The 17,556-nt window shown below is 37.2% G+C and overlaps 1 protein-coding gene across 6 annotated transcripts in view; it reads right to left on the bottom strand.

Moving 5' to 3' along the window:
• arhgef10 (Rho guanine nucleotide exchange factor 10) overlaps positions 1–17,556 on the bottom strand; it is a 52,343-nt gene that overhangs the window by 13,130 nt on the left and 21,657 nt on the right. For all 6 annotated transcript variants that reach the window (XR_016146685.1, XR_016146687.1, XR_016146688.1 and 3 more), the window contains exons 10-26: positions 16,840–16,951; positions 16,625–16,734; positions 16,178–16,255; positions 15,843–16,022; positions 15,428–15,544; positions 14,679–14,771; positions 14,237–14,407; positions 12,511–12,656; positions 12,165–12,355; positions 8,398–8,513; positions 8,146–8,273; positions 6,176–6,276; positions 5,697–5,818; positions 5,525–5,611; positions 4,839–5,050; positions 4,569–4,726; positions 191–333 (exon numbers count right to left, since the gene is read on the bottom strand). Coding sequence is in view for 2 of the 6 variants with exons in the window: in XM_039648131.2 (XP_039504065.2) it covers positions 191–333; positions 4,569–4,726; positions 4,839–5,050; positions 5,525–5,611; positions 5,697–5,818; positions 6,176–6,276; positions 8,146–8,273; positions 8,398–8,513; positions 12,165–12,355; positions 12,511–12,656; positions 14,237–14,407; positions 14,679–14,771; positions 15,428–15,544; positions 15,843–16,022; positions 16,178–16,255; positions 16,625–16,734; positions 16,840–16,951 (2,265 nt within the window). In the remaining 4 variants the exon portion in view is untranslated. The remainder of the gene's footprint in view (positions 1–190; positions 334–4,568; positions 4,727–4,838; positions 5,051–5,524; positions 5,612–5,696; positions 5,819–6,175; positions 6,277–8,145; positions 8,274–8,397; positions 8,514–12,164; positions 12,356–12,510; positions 12,657–14,236; positions 14,408–14,678; positions 14,772–15,427; positions 15,545–15,842; positions 16,023–16,177; positions 16,256–16,624; positions 16,735–16,839; positions 16,952–17,556) is intronic.

Here is a 17,556-nt window from a genome sequence, read left to right as displayed (position 1 = left end):
AGCTTATTGCCATTCAGAACCTTTTTTATTGCCATTCAGAACCTTATGTTGACTTTTTTTGACTGGTGTTTCCAGTAAAATATGCCTAACAGAATGAAGTCCTACAGATATTTGGATTTTATAGTAAGAAAGGGATTCTGGTAGACTGTACCACTGTTTGCTGAACAAAAAATGGCTATGGCCGTACTACCTCCACAGCGTGTGTCTGTGTGCTGATGATGAAGATCTGCCCTCCAGATGAGGCCCAGACATGTTCACCCACCACCAGCAGGGATTTAACCGGGAACACTCCCAACTTGATCACACAGACCCCAGACTCAACCCAGGAACAATCTGTGAGGGCGAGAAAAGACGTCAAGACAATCTGAATCTCAGATATTACTGTTTTAAATGCACAGAGAAGATAAGGGCTTGTGGACATTGAATGGGGGAGATTTTGTGTGAGAACAAAATCAGGGTAAAGGTTACAGTGATGTTTGTCATACAAAGGGTAGGGCAGATACTACATATCCTGTGCTCCTCACCCACACTGTGTGTGTGGGTTTCCTGCAGAAATATAATGACCTCACAGCATTCAGAGAGCAGTGTTGAGTGTTTGTTTAATTCACAAAGGCACGATTGAAGAGGGACCTGACAATCATTGAGGTGAAAACTCCTCTCACAGTGCAAATACTAGTACCACTTTTCCATAAAATTTTCCAAAAAATTGTGTTGGATCATCTTTTTTTGGAGCTGGTAACTGTGAACCTCTTTACTTTGAGACGCATTCTGACATCCAAAGTAAGCTGATTCAGCAGCGTATGTTGCTTTTAATGCAATAGACTTAACTGTAAATATACAATGGATAAAATAATTGCAATCATTTAACACATAGTATATTTATAAGTTAAATCATTTTTATTACAGATGAGAGAAAGGTGGCTACAGTCGCTGTGCAATCAATGTGACACTATCATTAAAAAGTTTATGGGCGCTTTTTGTAACATTTTTCTTTTTTGTAAAAGAAAAAAAGATTCCTCACAAAGCCTACATTTTTAATCAAAAAGTAATACAGTAAAACAGTAATATTAAACATGTTTGATAACATTTACACTGACCCACAATTATCTCCACAAATCACTGATAGCCAGCATGTGTTTCTGCCTGTATAATCCCACCCTCCAGCGTATTCGAGTGGATCTTTATTCAGCTTGTTTGCCTCAAGAGAGTTACATAACACCAGCGCCTACACAGCATTCCCGCTCAGTCTCTTGCCCGGATTCAAATACAGTTTTGATGAGAAGTGATGTAAGAGGAAAATAAGTGTTTTAATGAGGACATACATTTTACTGATCAAACGCCTAGTCATTCTGTATTCAGCTGAATTAGTCAAATGTAAACAAAGACATAGTTTAATTCAAAACACAACCTTCATAATCCCATAATGCTACTATACTGTCAGACGAAAATATCATTGTGTAAATGTTTTCATCTGAAACTGTGCTGTATTTCTAAAGTTACCCATCCTGTGGGTATTACTAAACATTAAGTATTACATTTTAATTAGTTATTTCATTATGGGAATGTTAAAGAGCACACTAAAACGTATTATTATATGCAGATTTTTTGGTTTAAATTAGCAGTTTTTATATACACTGATTTGGTGTTCAAGAAACATTTCTCCTAATATTTTTTGTGGAAACCGATAATTTTTTCTAGATTCTTTCATGAATAGAAAGTTCAAAGGAACAGCATTTATTTGAAATATAAATGTTTTGTAATGTGTAAGGGATAATGTAGAGCGAGACGGTTGTTATAGCGACTACAACCCCGACAGGCTGATCAGGATTGAATCAGCCTGAAGGGGTGGTATTCGCTATAGATTCAGATTAATATTATTTTAATGCCATGTCAGCAGTCAGAGCTATTTTTATGGCAAAAAATTCATTTACAAAAATCATATTAATACAACAACAACAAAACAAATATAAACAAGAAGTCATATTATACAATATATTTTTTTTTAATTAACATATGATAAAAAATCCAGAACCTTTTCAGGCATAATCTCATTAAATATGTCCTTCAAAGAAGTAACTTCATAAAAGAGCCTTCTGCTTGCGTTAAGTCCAGGCCAATCTAATAAAAAATGTTTGACAGATAAGGGAATTTTACAAAACATACATAAAGTTGGGTCTTTACCTTTAGTATTCGCTAGAACAATCGTCTCGCTCTACATTATCCCGCTTATCGCATGGCTACCCACCAAATAAATCAATAATTTGACACAAAATATTGATTTAAAAAGGAGTTTATTGATTTAAAGGGGTTTATCCTCCGGAGTGAATAAAACTGTGTCCATGGCAACGCTCTGTTTTTCATGGAAACGGTGTTTAAAAGCTGTCTGTTATCAAGAAATAACAGACCACATTCTACATTAGAATTCAACCAAGCCATTTAATAAAACATTATAAATGTCTTTACCGTCACTTTTGAGCAATTTACTGTATTTGCGACTGCTGAATAAAAGTTGATTTATTTATTTAAAAACAGACAAATTGTTCAACTTTATATACTGTATATACTGTAATAATACATGTGTTCCAACAGTAACTGTTTACCACAGTAAAAAATTTTATGATAAATAAGTTATGACAACATATGTTTTTACATTGGTTTAACTCAAACTAAGTTACTAACTTTTTAAGTTATACAAGATTCAAACTCTAAAGTTAATTTCATTTAATTTAAGTTGAAATGTTAAGCTTAAATCTTAAATCAACTTGGATGTTTAAGGCAGCAACAGATATATATATATATATACACTCACCGGCCACTTTATTAGGTACACCTGTCCAACTGCTCGTTAACACTTAATTTCTAAGCAGCCAATCACATGGCGGCAACTCAGTGCATTTAGGCATGTAGACATGGTCAAGACAATCTCCTGCAGTTCAAACCGAGCATCAGTATGGGGAAGAAAGGTGATTTGAGTGACTTTGAACGTGGCATGATTGTTGGTGCCAGAAGGGCTGGTCTGAGTATTTCAGAAACTGCTAATCTACTGGGATTTTCACGCACAACCATCTCTAGGGTTTACAGAGAATGGTCCGAAAAAGAAAAAACATCCAGTGAGCGGCAGTTCTGTGGGCGGAAATGCCTTGTTGATGCCAGAGGTCAGAGGAGAATGGCCAGACTGGTTCGAGCTGATAGAAGGGCAACAGTGACTCAAATAACCACCCGTTACAACCAAGGTGGGCAGAAGAGCATCTCTGAACGCACAGTACGTCGAACTTTGAGGCAGATGGGCTACAGCAGCAGAAGACCACACCGGGTGCCACTCCTTTCAGCTAAGAACAGGAAACTGAGGCTACAATTTGCACAAGCTCATCGAAATTGGACAATAGAAGATTGGAAAAACGTTGCCTGGTCTGATGAGTCTCGATTTCTGCTGCGACATTCTGATGGTAGGGTCAGAATTTGGCGTCTACAACATGAAAGCATGGATCCATCCTGCCTTGTATCAACGGTTCAGGCTGGTGGTGGTGGTGTCATGGTGTGGGGAATATTTTCTTGGCACTCTTTGGGCCCCTTGGTACCAATTGAGCATCGTTGCAACGCCACAGCCTACCTGAGTATTGTTGCTGACCATGTCCATCCCTTTATGACCACAATGTACCCAACTTCTGATGGCTACTTTCAGCAGGATAATGCGCCATGTCATAAAGCTGGAATCATCTCAGACTGGTTTCTTGAACATGACAATGAGTTCGCTGTACTCAAATGGCCTCCACAGTCACCAGATCTCAATCCAATACAGCATCTTTGGGATGTGGTGGAACGGGAGATTCGCATCATGGATGTGCAGCCGACAAATCTGCGGCAACTGTGTGATGCCATCATGTCAATATGGACCAAACTCCCTGAGGAATGCTTCCAGCACCTTGTTGAATCTATGCCACGAAGAATTGAGGCAGTTCTGAAGGCAAAAGGGGGTCCAACCTGTTACTAGCATGGGGTACCTAATAAAGTGGCCGGTGAGTGTATATATAAATAAAACACTGCTCATTGTAAGTTATAAGGCTAATCTTAAACAGCATCATTACCAAGACCATTAAATACAATTAATCGGAGTATTACACAGTAACCCAAAATATTTATTAAATAGCTGTGTCTCTGGCAAGCAGAAAACTGGAGTGAAATGGAATATGAGCTTTCTGGAGAGAAAAACAGCTGTGGAAAGAATTAATGAGAGATGAGGTAAAATATTTTTTAACGTCTCGCTTTCCTTGAGAACTTTCCAGAGCACTCCCTGCTGAAACCAACTTATATCAGCATGAATTCTGAAGGCTGGTTCGTTACTTTCTGGTTATTTAATGGCATAGTCATGCTGTTAACCAGCTAAACTTAGCTTTGGCTAGTTGATCAAGAAATCCTTGCTGGTTAAGCTAGTCAAGAAGCACACCAGCAACCCATACTGGGTTTTTTACTTTTCCTAATACAAAAAAAAAAAAGCATTCAACCAAATTTAACATTCATACCCCTTATCAAGATTCATACAGCAATCACAGCAGAAAGAAACTCCTTACCATCTGCCCTGGAGTAGACGACCAGAGAACCACTGACCAGGCCTGCATACAGACACCCACTCTTGTACACTAGACAGGTGACACTGGACTTATCAGGGGAGAAGAAGTGCTGCAGACGAACTTTCTTAGCGCGTTGGCTGCTCTTATACACAGAGATACTAAAAAGACAAAACACAATTTTATCAGGTTAAGCATCCCCAGATAATGGGGGGCATCACACCTCCTCTTCATCTATATGATGTTTTTGGATGTTTTGGGTGATGTACACACCTGCCTTCCTCCATGCCCAAGCACACAGTCGGTGTGTCATTGGCTTTCCGATCCTCAGGCTTTCCCTCTCCGTTTTCCACGGGCTCATCCACAGGCACAAACGTCATGCAGAGAATACGCGACTCCACATTAAAACACTCTGTCACTTTGGGATTTGAGTTCTGCAAGGCCACAATGGAGACCTGACCCATGTGATTGGTGCAGCTGGCCACCTGAAAAGAAAGAGAAGTTATTTTCAGAATCTACACCAGTAAAAACTATTCATTGTCCTGCTTTTGTTTTGATAAACAAAACTGATACGAGTACTAAAGTCTGAGGCATTTTCCAGAGGTGAAATAAATCTTTTTTTCCTCAGATTGATGGGACACTTAAAGGAGTGCAGCTCATCACTGTAAGCTATTACGCGTCGTAGAAAAGGGAATGTTTTACGATCTTCAATACAAAAAAATACAACATGAAAGCCTTTAATGCAATCTTGCACTATCACTTCCCACACAGAACAGTGTTTAATGATGCTTTTAGACTTCAGAACTTCTTTAAAAAAATAAAATAAATAACCTTTCAGGTCAGGAGCACACACACAGCAGACTGACAGATTTGCTCCAAAGTGGACTCTAATAAGGAAGCTGGACTGATTTAATATACAAGAATTTGATGTTTAGACTGTAAATCGTCTTTCGACTCACCCACACACATCCATGACCCATAACAGGCAGATCCGCAGTGCTGTCAGGGTTCACGTGAGGCTCTGGGTTGTGAACTGCACACTCCACCTGACACAAATACACATTGGTTTCACATTGGTTAAACCATTTTTGTTATAAGCAATAATGATAATGTAGACGTTGTTTACGTCACCTTGAACTCCTGTAGTTTGGACATGACCACAGCCATCTGTCTGAGTAAGAGAGGATGGTTCTGCTTTCTCATTTGATTACCATCATCTTCAGCACAAAACCAGCCTTGGATGTTGTCTTCCTCTGTACAAAAACATTACATTAGTGAAGCATTCCTCAGATTCTACAAACCAATGATATTCCCATATGTGTCCTCCAGTTGCCAGTATTCTAATCCATTTGTCTGCACTGAACTTTCAGTTCTGGCTAGGCTGAGCGATGATTCACACGCTGAATAATATGAATACAGATGGCACAATTTTTTTTATATTATATGAACACGTTTATTTAGAAAATATGTTGGGAACATCATTTTAAGATGTGTTTAAATGTATTTTCAGTTTTTGAAGCAGTTTTTATGGCTTTTAAGTGCTAGATCTCTTATTACAGAAGAGTAAAAGACACAAAAGACAGGATACGGAGACAGTAAATGACACGTACGTAGAGCCAATTTAGCCATCTGCAGATGACTGATCCAAGCTTGCTTGATGGATGGACTGAAAGTGTTAAAGACCGCAGTGAAGAACGTCGCTCTACCATACCTGAAAAGTGAAAATCACAAACAAAGTTCAGATTTTTCTCAGGAAAAGCTTTCACAATAAAAACAATGCATGTTTGTCAAAAATTCACAGGGCATGTACTGGGCGGTATACAAATCTTCTGGGTAGTCTAATATATCTCAGCATGGATTCAGCTGGTCAGACAGGATCCCATCTGGTTTATAAGTAACATTGCAGAATATGATTTAACAATTGGCCAGTTTCGATACTAAATCAACACAACACAGAATTGATAACTTTTCTATATTTTTAAATTGGCAATGAATTTATATTTCTATGACTTTCGAAGAACTCTTTTTAACTGTCTACATAACTACACAACACAAGTGTAGATATAAATAATAGATAACGACCAGAAGCATGTAATCCAGACCACTCTCACCGCACTCAAAAAAAAAAAAAAAAAAAAAGGCACCTGCATACATTTTCCAGCAGTCACAGCGTGTGAGAGAGATTTATGTTATCAGAGAGATTAGTTCGACAGCTGGGAGTCTAAAGATACTCCTATAATCCAGACACTAAAATCCAAGCATATAGTCACAAATAATCGGTGTGTGCGTATGTTTGTGACAACTGCACACTACAAAGCCTCTGATCCACAGGAGGAGGATAATAATAACACAAGATTTCTTTGGGGTCTGATTAGGGATTTGAGGTCATTCTTAAACCACTGAGTCACATAAAAACAGAAACATGGAAGTTTGATCATTTAAAAGCCTGAGTTCCACCGTTTTAAGAAGCCTAAATAAATCTCTTTTGGCATAATTGTGCACCCTAATTAATAATAATAAAACAAGGTTCTTAAAATAATAATACGCACATGGTAATGCACACTATTTAAAACATTAATACTTACATTTTTGTCTTGTTTTCATAAATGCATCAATGCAGACACCAATAGATTCCAAAACATACTAAATACATTAAAACTTAATATTCAACAATATTAATGATTTGACTGCAGTGACACTGAATGAGTCACACTAACTGAACTAAGTTGGATGATGACATCACTGTTTCTGTAGAGCTGCTTTAGAGCTGAATTGAACTTATTTCATAATTGTTGTACTCTACAGTTATTGAGGGAAATGAATCAATCCTGAACTGAACCGATTTCAACTAAATAATGGCGGTTTACTATGGTCTTTTTAGAGCTGCTTTACAGCAAAACTGAATTCTGTTTGCCTCCTTGAATCATTATTTTCCTGTTTATCACTGCAAAGCTGGTTTGAAACAATCTAAATATAAAGCGCTATATAAATAAAGCTAGCTTGACTTAAAATACATTTGTTATTTTAAATAATATTTTTTTTTTACATATTTTAAATAATAATTTGTTACATTTATATAGCTCAAAGCACTTCACACATGGAAGGCAGGGAATCTCCTCGCCACCACCAATGTGCAGCATCCATCCAGCTGGATAAAACAACGGCAGCCATACTGCGCCAGAACGCCCACCACACACCAGCAAATTGGTGAAGACTGTGATGAAGACAATCAGTATATGGGGATGATTAGGAGGCCATAATGATGGACAGTTTAATGTCTCATCCAAAGAACTGAGCTTTTTGACAGTATAGTGTCCCCATTACTATACTGGAGCATTAGGAACCAGTAAAATTCAGCTTTGCAATCACAAGAAACAAATTATATTATACAAATATATTAAAATAAAAAACAGTTATTTAGAATTTTTCATAACATTTCAAGTAATTACTGTTTTGACTATTTTTAATCAAGTAAATGCAGCCTTGGTGAATGAAAGAGACTTCTTTCATGAACGTTAAAAAAATAAATTTGTACTTTTGGACGGTAGTGTATTAAGGGTCAAGCTGAGGTCGCACATACTTGTCTTGCTTCCCTGGTAACTGTAGTTGTATCCTACAGCGATCAGCTGCACGAATCTCCTCCTCTTTCTTTAAAATGAGTCGCTGGAGACCTGAAACCCAATCCTGAGCAACTGTCCCATTAACATTCTGGAGAGAGAGAGAGAGAGAGAGAGAGAGAGAGAGAGAGAGAGAGAGAGAGTTAAATTGACTTTTAAGTGACAAGAACGGCATGCATCCTGGTTTTAGAAAAACAGTGAAATGAACACCTCACCTGATAGTTCCCCTTCAGACTGCTGATCATTGTAGAGATCTGGTTCACCAAACTCAAGTCATGGATCAGGTTCTGTAGGTCCTGGTACAGCTGCCCTGGACCCATATACAACTTATCTGCAAATGAAACACAGCGATTGAAGTCAAAATAGTATTGATCATCATCTGAGGATTTTATCCAGCTTCTAAAATATCACTTGATTAGTTTGGCTCCATTTGGCTCCAACTGAGCATTACAGTTACTTTAAAACTGATTCATTTTATACAGCGAATCATTAAACACTTGTTCAAATTACAGTCATAAAGAATGTCCTGTGTGGATCTGACTATCTCCTAAATTTTGTCCCACACAATAGACTGCTTTGTGCTGCTCTGTTCTTTTAAGATAAAGAGAGAGAGAAATGTTCAGTAGAGAGGGAGAACATGAGAAAAAAAGAGAGAAAGACAAAAAGAGTGTATTTTTTTTTTGGGGGGGGGGGGGGGGGGGGGGGGTTAAAGTAACTGAAGTGACATATTCGCTAATAACTACATCAAAATTATGTTGCCATTAGACAGTGTTCTATGATGAACATCTAAATGAGTTCAAAAATGTCTGACAGTACTGTACATCAGCATGCAGGAGTTTTTTTTTTTGTGAGTTTTGGGTTGCTTTAGCATGGACACACTAAAGAAACATGAGACATGAGGCTCAGGGGGCAGGGCCAGCCATAGACTCTGTCAATATGTGAACACACAGTCTGTATTTGGCAGCGTTTGTGTTTACTTTTGTTCAGAAGTGTCAGGCTCTGCAAGTATACAACATTTATCCTTTGAAGAGGTGCTTAAAGATGTGTGGGGAGAAAAGGATGTTTTATTTTCCCTAAAGTCAAAGTTTTCTAAAAGAGGACAAAACTAACTCCTTGTGCTTAAATCAGTAAACTAAAACCGAACAAAACAAAAATGTTGGCTTTCAGTAATTTAAATAAAACTTAAATGAATAAATATTAGACGAAAAACAAAAAAAGACAACTATTACATAATAAAAATGTATTCATGCTATATAGAAATATAAAAAACTAAAAACATAAGATTACTAAAACTTAACCTAAAATTAAAATGAGAACTGCAAATATTAAAATAAACACTATACCAGTATATAAATAATTCTAAAATAGCATTGACAAAGACTAAGGCGGTACTCTTAATTCAGTCTTACATACCAATAAACTTAACTGAAGAACTAGATATACATTTAAACATTCTCAAATAAATGGTGCTCTGGAACTTTTCCACAGAGTTTCCAACAGTGACATCACTTTTGGTAGCTTTATTCTCCATGGTTAATTAGAATAGGAAAAGTAAAACGAGAGAGAATAAAGAACGGGGCTGGGAATGCAAGAGCTCTTGATTCAGTGCTCTAATTTGAATCAGAGCAGTTCCTGCACACAGAATTTGTTTTCAGTAACCATAGAGACAGCACCAGTCTTTTTCGACCACGCTGAAAAGTGATTTTTTTCTATCTTCCAACATTAGAGGAACGGCACAAAGAGTTTGATGTGTTTCATCTGTCAAAAACTGTTAAACTAGCATTCAGATGAGAATTACAGAACTGAATTACTTCTACAGTGTGGGTTTTTGCATAATGTCTTGTAAAATCCCACCGGAGTCCCTTCTTTTGTCACCTCAGCTGTGCTGAATAGAGCAGACGCGGTGAAACAGGAAAAACAGTCTTTCTCTTTTGTTCAGCTTCATGAGTCAGTGTGACCTGTTTCCTTCAAACCACAAAAACAGAGCAGACTGCCTCTGAGGAGAGACATTTTCAACGGCAGATGATTTTGAAAAGGATTGTTGTGTCATAAGGGGCCAAGCACTGGAGGGTTGTTTTATTATTATTCTGCGTTTTCTGCATTGGAGTCTATAAAAGCTGCTAGAACTGTAGAATCCCCCAAAATACATCTCTGTAAATCAGGACAACCTAATGAATATTCATCATGCATTGCATTAAAACCCATATTTACAGATGCGCTGGAACAGCAGGAGGTGAGACAGCAGCCATTTTTAAAAATAAACACTATACTATAAACACCATCTGTCTGAAATCCCTGAGGAAACAGGCAATTTACTAAAACAGACGACTTTTAGCTGACTAGCACAGCACTAGCGCTAGGCGAACATTTCAAAGAATCCTGTTTTGCTAGGAATAATGAGGAGGAATAATGTTGTGTATAACATCCCTTCTTTAAGCAGAAAGCTTTTGAGTGTTCTCTATTACCTTATCCCCATCTCTCTCTCTCTAGTTATCTCAGCCTTTCCCATTCTTCTGACATATTTCCATCAATATTTCATTTTTAAGATCTAACATTAAAAGCCAGACTTCAAATCACGATTTTGTCTGGAAAGTGGAAAGCACAGTAAACAGTGTCAAGCACCAGTGTTTTCAGTGTCATATTTTCCATGGAAACTTTATCTGGATGTGTCAGAAATCTGACCATGAATTTTTCTGAATAATTGTGAGTGTTTTAAATGTTACATCTCTGTTCATGCACGTTTAAAAACAACACGAGTGTATCGTTTCGCTTAAAGGATTAGTTCACTTTTGAAAAAACTTTTGCTGATAATTTACTCACCCCCATGTCATCCAAGATGTCCATGTCTTTCTTTCCTCAGTCGAAAAGAAATTAAGGTTTTTGATGAAAACATTCCAGGATTTTTCTCCATATAATGGACTTACATGGGAACCAGTCGGACCAAGGTCGAAAAGAGAGTTAATAACAGTTTCAGATGCAGCTTCAAATGTCTTTAAACGACACCAGACAATGAATAAGGGTCTTATCATGCGAAACGATCGGTTATTTCAAAACTTATTCCAAAAATGTAACTTTTCTAAGGACAAATGCTAGCCTTGCTCTATTCTGTGAGGCACGTTTGCAACGTCACGTAATACGTAATTACGTTCAAAAGGTCACGCGTGACGTACTTAAATAAAAAAGTCGTACTTCTGGCTACGTCGCCCGTGACCTTTTGAACGTAATTACGTATTACGTGACGTTACAAACGCGCCTCACAGAATAGAGCAAGGCTAGCATTTGTCCTTAGAAAAGTTAAATTTTTGGAATAAGTTTTGAAATAACCAATCGTTTCGCATGATAAGACCCTTATTCATCGTCTGGTGTCGTTTAAAGACATTTGAAGCTGCATCTGAAACAGTTATTAACTGTCGTTTGGACCTTGGACCATCCGGTTCCCATGTAAGTCCATTATATGGAGAAAAATCCTGGAATGTTTTCATCAAAAACCTTAATTTCTTTTCGACTGAGGAAAGAAAGACATGGACATCTTGGATGACATGGGGGTGAGTAAATTATCAGCAAAAGTTTTTTCAAAAGTGAACTACTCCTTTAAGGGTGGTGCAGAATGGATATCTCTCTGAGCATTTCCTCCTATTGCTTCAAGCACTTGGCTATGTTAAGTTGTTTGATTATTCTTGAATAAAGCAGACATTTATATCCAAAACAACTTCCAGCACACAACAGCGATATTTCATCTGGAGAGCCTAATTTAAGGACACAGTCAGTGGTCTTGGTGGTGATCTCTGCAGTAGATGGACCATGAGCTCTGTAGTAAGTGCTTGAATGTGAAAACTGAGCTTTTAACCCAGAACCTGAATACCCAAATACCTCTTTGCACCCAGATTCAAATTTTGATTTCAGATTTTTAGTTAACTACGGAAATTTGGCCCAGAGTAAATGTTTCTGAATACATATTTTTGTGTGTTTAACAATAACTTACTAGGTTTAGCATTGATGACGACTTTATCTCCTGAGTGCAAGGGGGGAAATCTGGAGTCGCCCATCTCTTCGCTGGAGCCAAACTCCACGACCTCCACAAAACTCAAAGGCACACTCCACTTGAGCAGGAAGCGCTGTCCTGAGGGAACACCTTCACCTCCAGCTCCCACACTCACACCATCCTGAGAGGGGCTGGAGGAGAGAAACACTGGTTTACTCAGATGGAGGAGTGATTTGAGTGGAGGATGAAGGTTTAACTCTAAATATCCTGGATTAGATGATTTCTGAGTGATGCTGTGCTAAACAGTTTAGACAGGGTTATTGTAGATAATGTGTAATGGTCATACCGCTGGTTGGGGGTGGCACACATGAGAACATCATTCAGAAGAAAGACTCTGCGTTCTTTAGTCTTAATGATCTCCCCACGATCATTATAAACTGTTTCCACCACGTCATCTGAACAAATCAGATAACGACTGCCGCTGCTCAGCAGCTGAGAGAGAGAGAGAGGGAGAGAGAGGGAGAATGATGAATGGAGAGAGAAGCAGAAACAGCAATAAAAAGGTTGAGCTGGGGATTAAATATTTAAGGGTTCTACTTTGTCACAGTCACTCATCAGTTGACCCTGACCACACACACATTTGTCCAATATGTACTGCGGGATGATTTGAGGGGAATAAAATGGACAGTAAAACGTGCTAAATACACCCATTTCATTATTAAATATATTTATAATGTTATATTACTAGCTAAAACAGGCCACAGAAGTGTTTTAATCGGTTTGCAGCTGAACCTTTCTATTGTTTTCTACTTTCAATCTTTTTGAATTCATGCTTAGCTTATGAAAAAATATTCTGCCCTCCACTGAGTGATTAATTAGATATGATACATCAATACAGATTCCGAGATGTCAGAATTTAACTAAGAAGCAGGCTTGTGTTAAAAAAAAAAAAAAAAAAAAACATTTACTGTATTGTTTTAAGCTTAACTTTCTTCCTGTTTGGCTTCAAATGGCTTACTGAAGCTAAAATTATTCAGCAAAGAGAGATACATGTTTTCAGTATTATTTTTTGATTAAATATTCCCATTTACCAATGTTTTTGAAAGAGGTCATTTATGGCTGCATTTATTTGATCAAAGTAAACAGTATTTGAGTATTTGATTACAGTATTTGATTACAGTAAAACAGTTATACTTATATTAAATATATAAAAATAATATTTAAAAAAAAAATAATATATAATCTAGGCAAAGCTGACTTTTCAACAGCCGTTACTCTAGTTTTCAGTCTCACATGATGCTTGAGAAATCAGTTGTGCTGCTTAAAATTTTTGTGGAAACCCTGATAATATTTTAAGGTAATAACAATAATATTTTTATACTTTGATGAATAGAAGTTCAAAAAGAAAAATATTATTTGAAAATTAAACCTACCTTTTCTAAAATTATAAATGTTTTAATGTTAATTAACGTAAATTTCGATGAATTTAATGCACTCTGAATAAAACTATTAATTAAAAAAAATAATGACTAACCCCTAACTGTTGAACTGTATATAATCTAAAATAGTCTGGTATATGACATATCTTTTTGTTTAACTCCACTGTTGGTTCTTGAATCTGCTGGTTAATAGTTGATTAAAGCCTTTATTAGCTTTAGGAGAGCATCATGTATGTGCTCTTCATGGGTATACTATGCCATTTTGTCCATCTAAAATCCAAAATGTGTTTCATACCTTATGTTAGATGGAGATTAAACTTAATGTAAGTATATTTAGAGAATAAAACAACACCTATCCATTCACAGCAAAAGAGCAAGCAGTCAAAGAGCGCAAAGTTAAGCAAATTATATCAGAGCCCCAGATGGTGTGGACCGTTCAAGCTGATTCTGTTTACAGTATTGGCTCAGTACTGACTTCATATCAGTGACAGCAGGGCTCAGACACACTCTAGGTTTAACTGCGCTGTGTGAAACTCCCAAATGTCAAATTACATATTTGACTAAGCACCCACGCGTTCATAAAACGGGTTTGAGGTGTAAAACTGTGATCAATCAACAGAGGGGCTGCCGTACCTTGTTGAGGTAATGTTCATTCATAGCCTTAGCAATGTGTCTGATCTCACAGCGCTGGTCGGCCTCTCTTTTCCTCTCGTTTAATTTTTCGGCAAGCGTTTCCAGTTCAGTGAGAGCCATCTGAAGCGGAAGACGATCGGGATGGCCCACTGGTGTGTTTTTTAACATGTCCTGCAAAGAGACGCAGAAGATGTTATAGTAGCCTGTGAAAATTACAACAAAAGAAAAATGGAGTGAATGAAAACCTAATCGTGAATGAAAGTTTTGCCTTTTATGCGAGTTCATGAACTACATGAAAGTGACTCTTGGTGTGATGTGGATGAGAAAGAAAGAGGCGCCCTCTTCAGGAGATGTCAAGATATTTTTTTGCGATGAGTGTACTGGAGCACATGTATTTTCTTAATATTAACAGTACTGAAAGAGCGTGTGAGGTAAGACGCACTTGCAGCAACAGTATAAACTGAGGAAACCGTTGAATAGGCTTCATCATCAGTCCATAGAGGGTCAGATGGTCTTTGTTAGTCTCCTGACGGTGCTGTGAACAGAACACAAACAGCATGAATAATCTTGGAGCTTCTTCTGCTTACCAAAGCTGCACTTATTTGATCAAAAATACAGTAAAAACAGAAATCCTGTGAATTATTATTATTTAAAATAACTGCTTTTTTAGAATATATTTCAAAATGTAATTTATTCCTGTGATGCAAAGCTGAATTTTCAGCATAATTACTGAAAGTGTCACATGATCCTTCAGAAATCATCCTAATATGCTGATTTGTTGCGGAATTAACATTTCTTATTATTATCCACTTAATATATTTTTTCAGGATTCTTCAATGAATTAAAAGTTATTTATTACATTTTTGTAACAATATAAATGCCTTAACTATCACTTTTGATCGATCTCTAATGCATCCTTGCCAAATTTTTACTTTTTGATCACATTGATTATTGTTTAAAGGAGCAACATTACATTTACACTGAGCATTTGACCTGAATGTATAAATTTACCATAGAGATCTTTATATTTTGCCACCATATTGGCTATTTATTTTAATTCTGCCTGTTTTAGGATTTAGATCATCATCTAAATAAGGTTTAAGCCTTATTATTGTGAATTACATAACAGAAAAGTGCAAAACTGTTTGACATGTAATTACTGCACCACAGGACTCTTTTGGGATGTCTAACCTTGAGGAAGTCGAGGAAACAGGGCTTGGATGTGCACGCCTTCCGCACCACTCCCATCGCCAAGCTGAAGTTATTCACATACTCACTGTAAGCGTCCAACACCATAGACTTAGAAAACTGCAGAAGAAAAAGAGGTGACGGCACAAATGTAAGAGTAGAAACCATGATACTCTTTATATTGGGATAATTTCTCTCATGAACTATATTTTTAACCGTTGAAGATAACTTTGAGACACACATAACTTTACATCAGATGGTTAAAGGTGGAGAAGGTTTGAACATGTAAAAAACACAAAATTTTCATGCAGTTGTTTTCGCTTATAGATTAAATAAACGTATTAAAACTCTAAAACTAAAAAAAAAAGATCATTGCTGTTTATGTCCAATTATTAAATCATAAAATCATGTATCTCACCGACGCTACAAAAACATCTCCGATCATCTCCAGCTCGTCCCAGTCAGACACACGACTGGCCAGCGCCATCTGGAACAGGGCATGGCACTGCAAGATCTCCCGAATCCGATAAAACACCACCTTAAGCTTGCGGTCGCTCAGTAACCGAGGCTCAATCTCTGCCAGGGGTTTCTCATATTGCTGTTATGTGCAAAGAAAAAAAGAATTTACATTATTGGATGATGAATATGTGCAGACAGTCAAATGACAAAAGATTTAACATTATAATGCATTTAAAAACAAATTCTCCAGTGTAATGTTAAGCAGCACAGGTAAAACAGACAAAAACAGTAAACCTCTAAAATTCTCTTCAGAGCTTCCAGATAGTTCTTCTCACTCTCTAGAATCGTCTCCAGAATGCATCTCCTCATCACCTGTTCATGCACACACAAACACAATGTACAAGGGCACTTCAGTCACACTCACAAAATGTATGAACGTCCGCACATTAAATAAAAAAAACATAAAAACCAAATGGCTTTAAAAAAAGAAATATTGCACAAAGACTTTTTGTTGGTAATAACTGTTCTAAAATGTAATTTACAATTTAATGTGGACAGTGATATTTATTTGAAACAAAAATCCTTTAATAATAATGTAAAAGTCTTTCACTTTTGATCAATCAAATGCATTCTTGTTGAATAAAAGTATTAATAATAAAATCCTTAGTACTGACGTCAAACTTTTGTGGGCACGCACACACACACACACTTTTAAGGTGGTTAAAAGTTGGTAAAAACTACCTGGTGTTGAGAAAGCCCATCAGGTGCGGGTCTCAGCACTGGGTCAACATTAAAACACTCCACCTCGATGAACAGATCTGACTCTTCATCAAAACAGCTGGGTTTCTTCTCTGAGGAAAGAATGATGGATTCATCAAATAAATTAAACAAAAGAGGCATATTAATCAAGATGGCAATCCTTTGTGAATTGGAGGTTGTACTATTTGTGCTCTTACCATAACAGTGAGATCTGGTGCGGATGAAAGATCGTCCCTTTCTCACCGCGGCTTTGGTTTTTTGCAGACCATCTTTAGTTCCATCTTTAGCTGCTTTTACAAGCCGCTGCATCTGTAGCACATGAAACATCATTTAGGAGTGAGCTCACAAAATCTGTGCAGAAAAATGCACACAGTGTAATATTTATTGAATTTGCGCAGGAAACCCGGACGCAAAAGCGGACCAACTCTTTTGTGAATTCACTCCTGAGATTTCATATCACTTTGATCGGAATTAACAAGATGAACCCATCACCGTGGAGAAGAACTATCCAACTTGAACATAGGATCTCCAAAAAAACAAAAAACATGCATCCAAACTAAATTATATTGTGAATGAATAAACAATGATAAGATCGACACAGACACCACATGGGTAAAATGAGAGATGATGAGGGAACATAAAGTCTGATGGATAAAATATGAGAAACAACAAATGCAGCTCCGCAACTGCAAATCTGTGCAAGCAGAACTCAACAGATTTTTCTCATTCAAAGTCCCTTAATTCAAATATTTAATCAATGGCAGTCACTGAGGGGGAGAACATTACATACCAACAATTTTAAACACAGAATGACATGCAAAGCCACAAATGAAGTGAGGATGAATGGGGTCAAAGTGTGTACAACATTCACTCTCCACAGATGACAACAGCTATGTCTATGGAGATGCAAACAG

The sequence above is a fragment of the Pimephales promelas genome, chromosome 15 (assembly GCF_988280905.1).
Source record: "Pimephales promelas chromosome 15, fPimPro1.hap1.1, whole genome shotgun sequence".
Taxonomy (NCBI): domain Eukaryota; kingdom Metazoa; phylum Chordata; class Actinopteri; order Cypriniformes; family Leuciscidae; genus Pimephales; species Pimephales promelas.
Note: the sequence above shows the minus strand (reverse complement) of the source record. Positions and strands in the feature narration are given on the sequence as shown.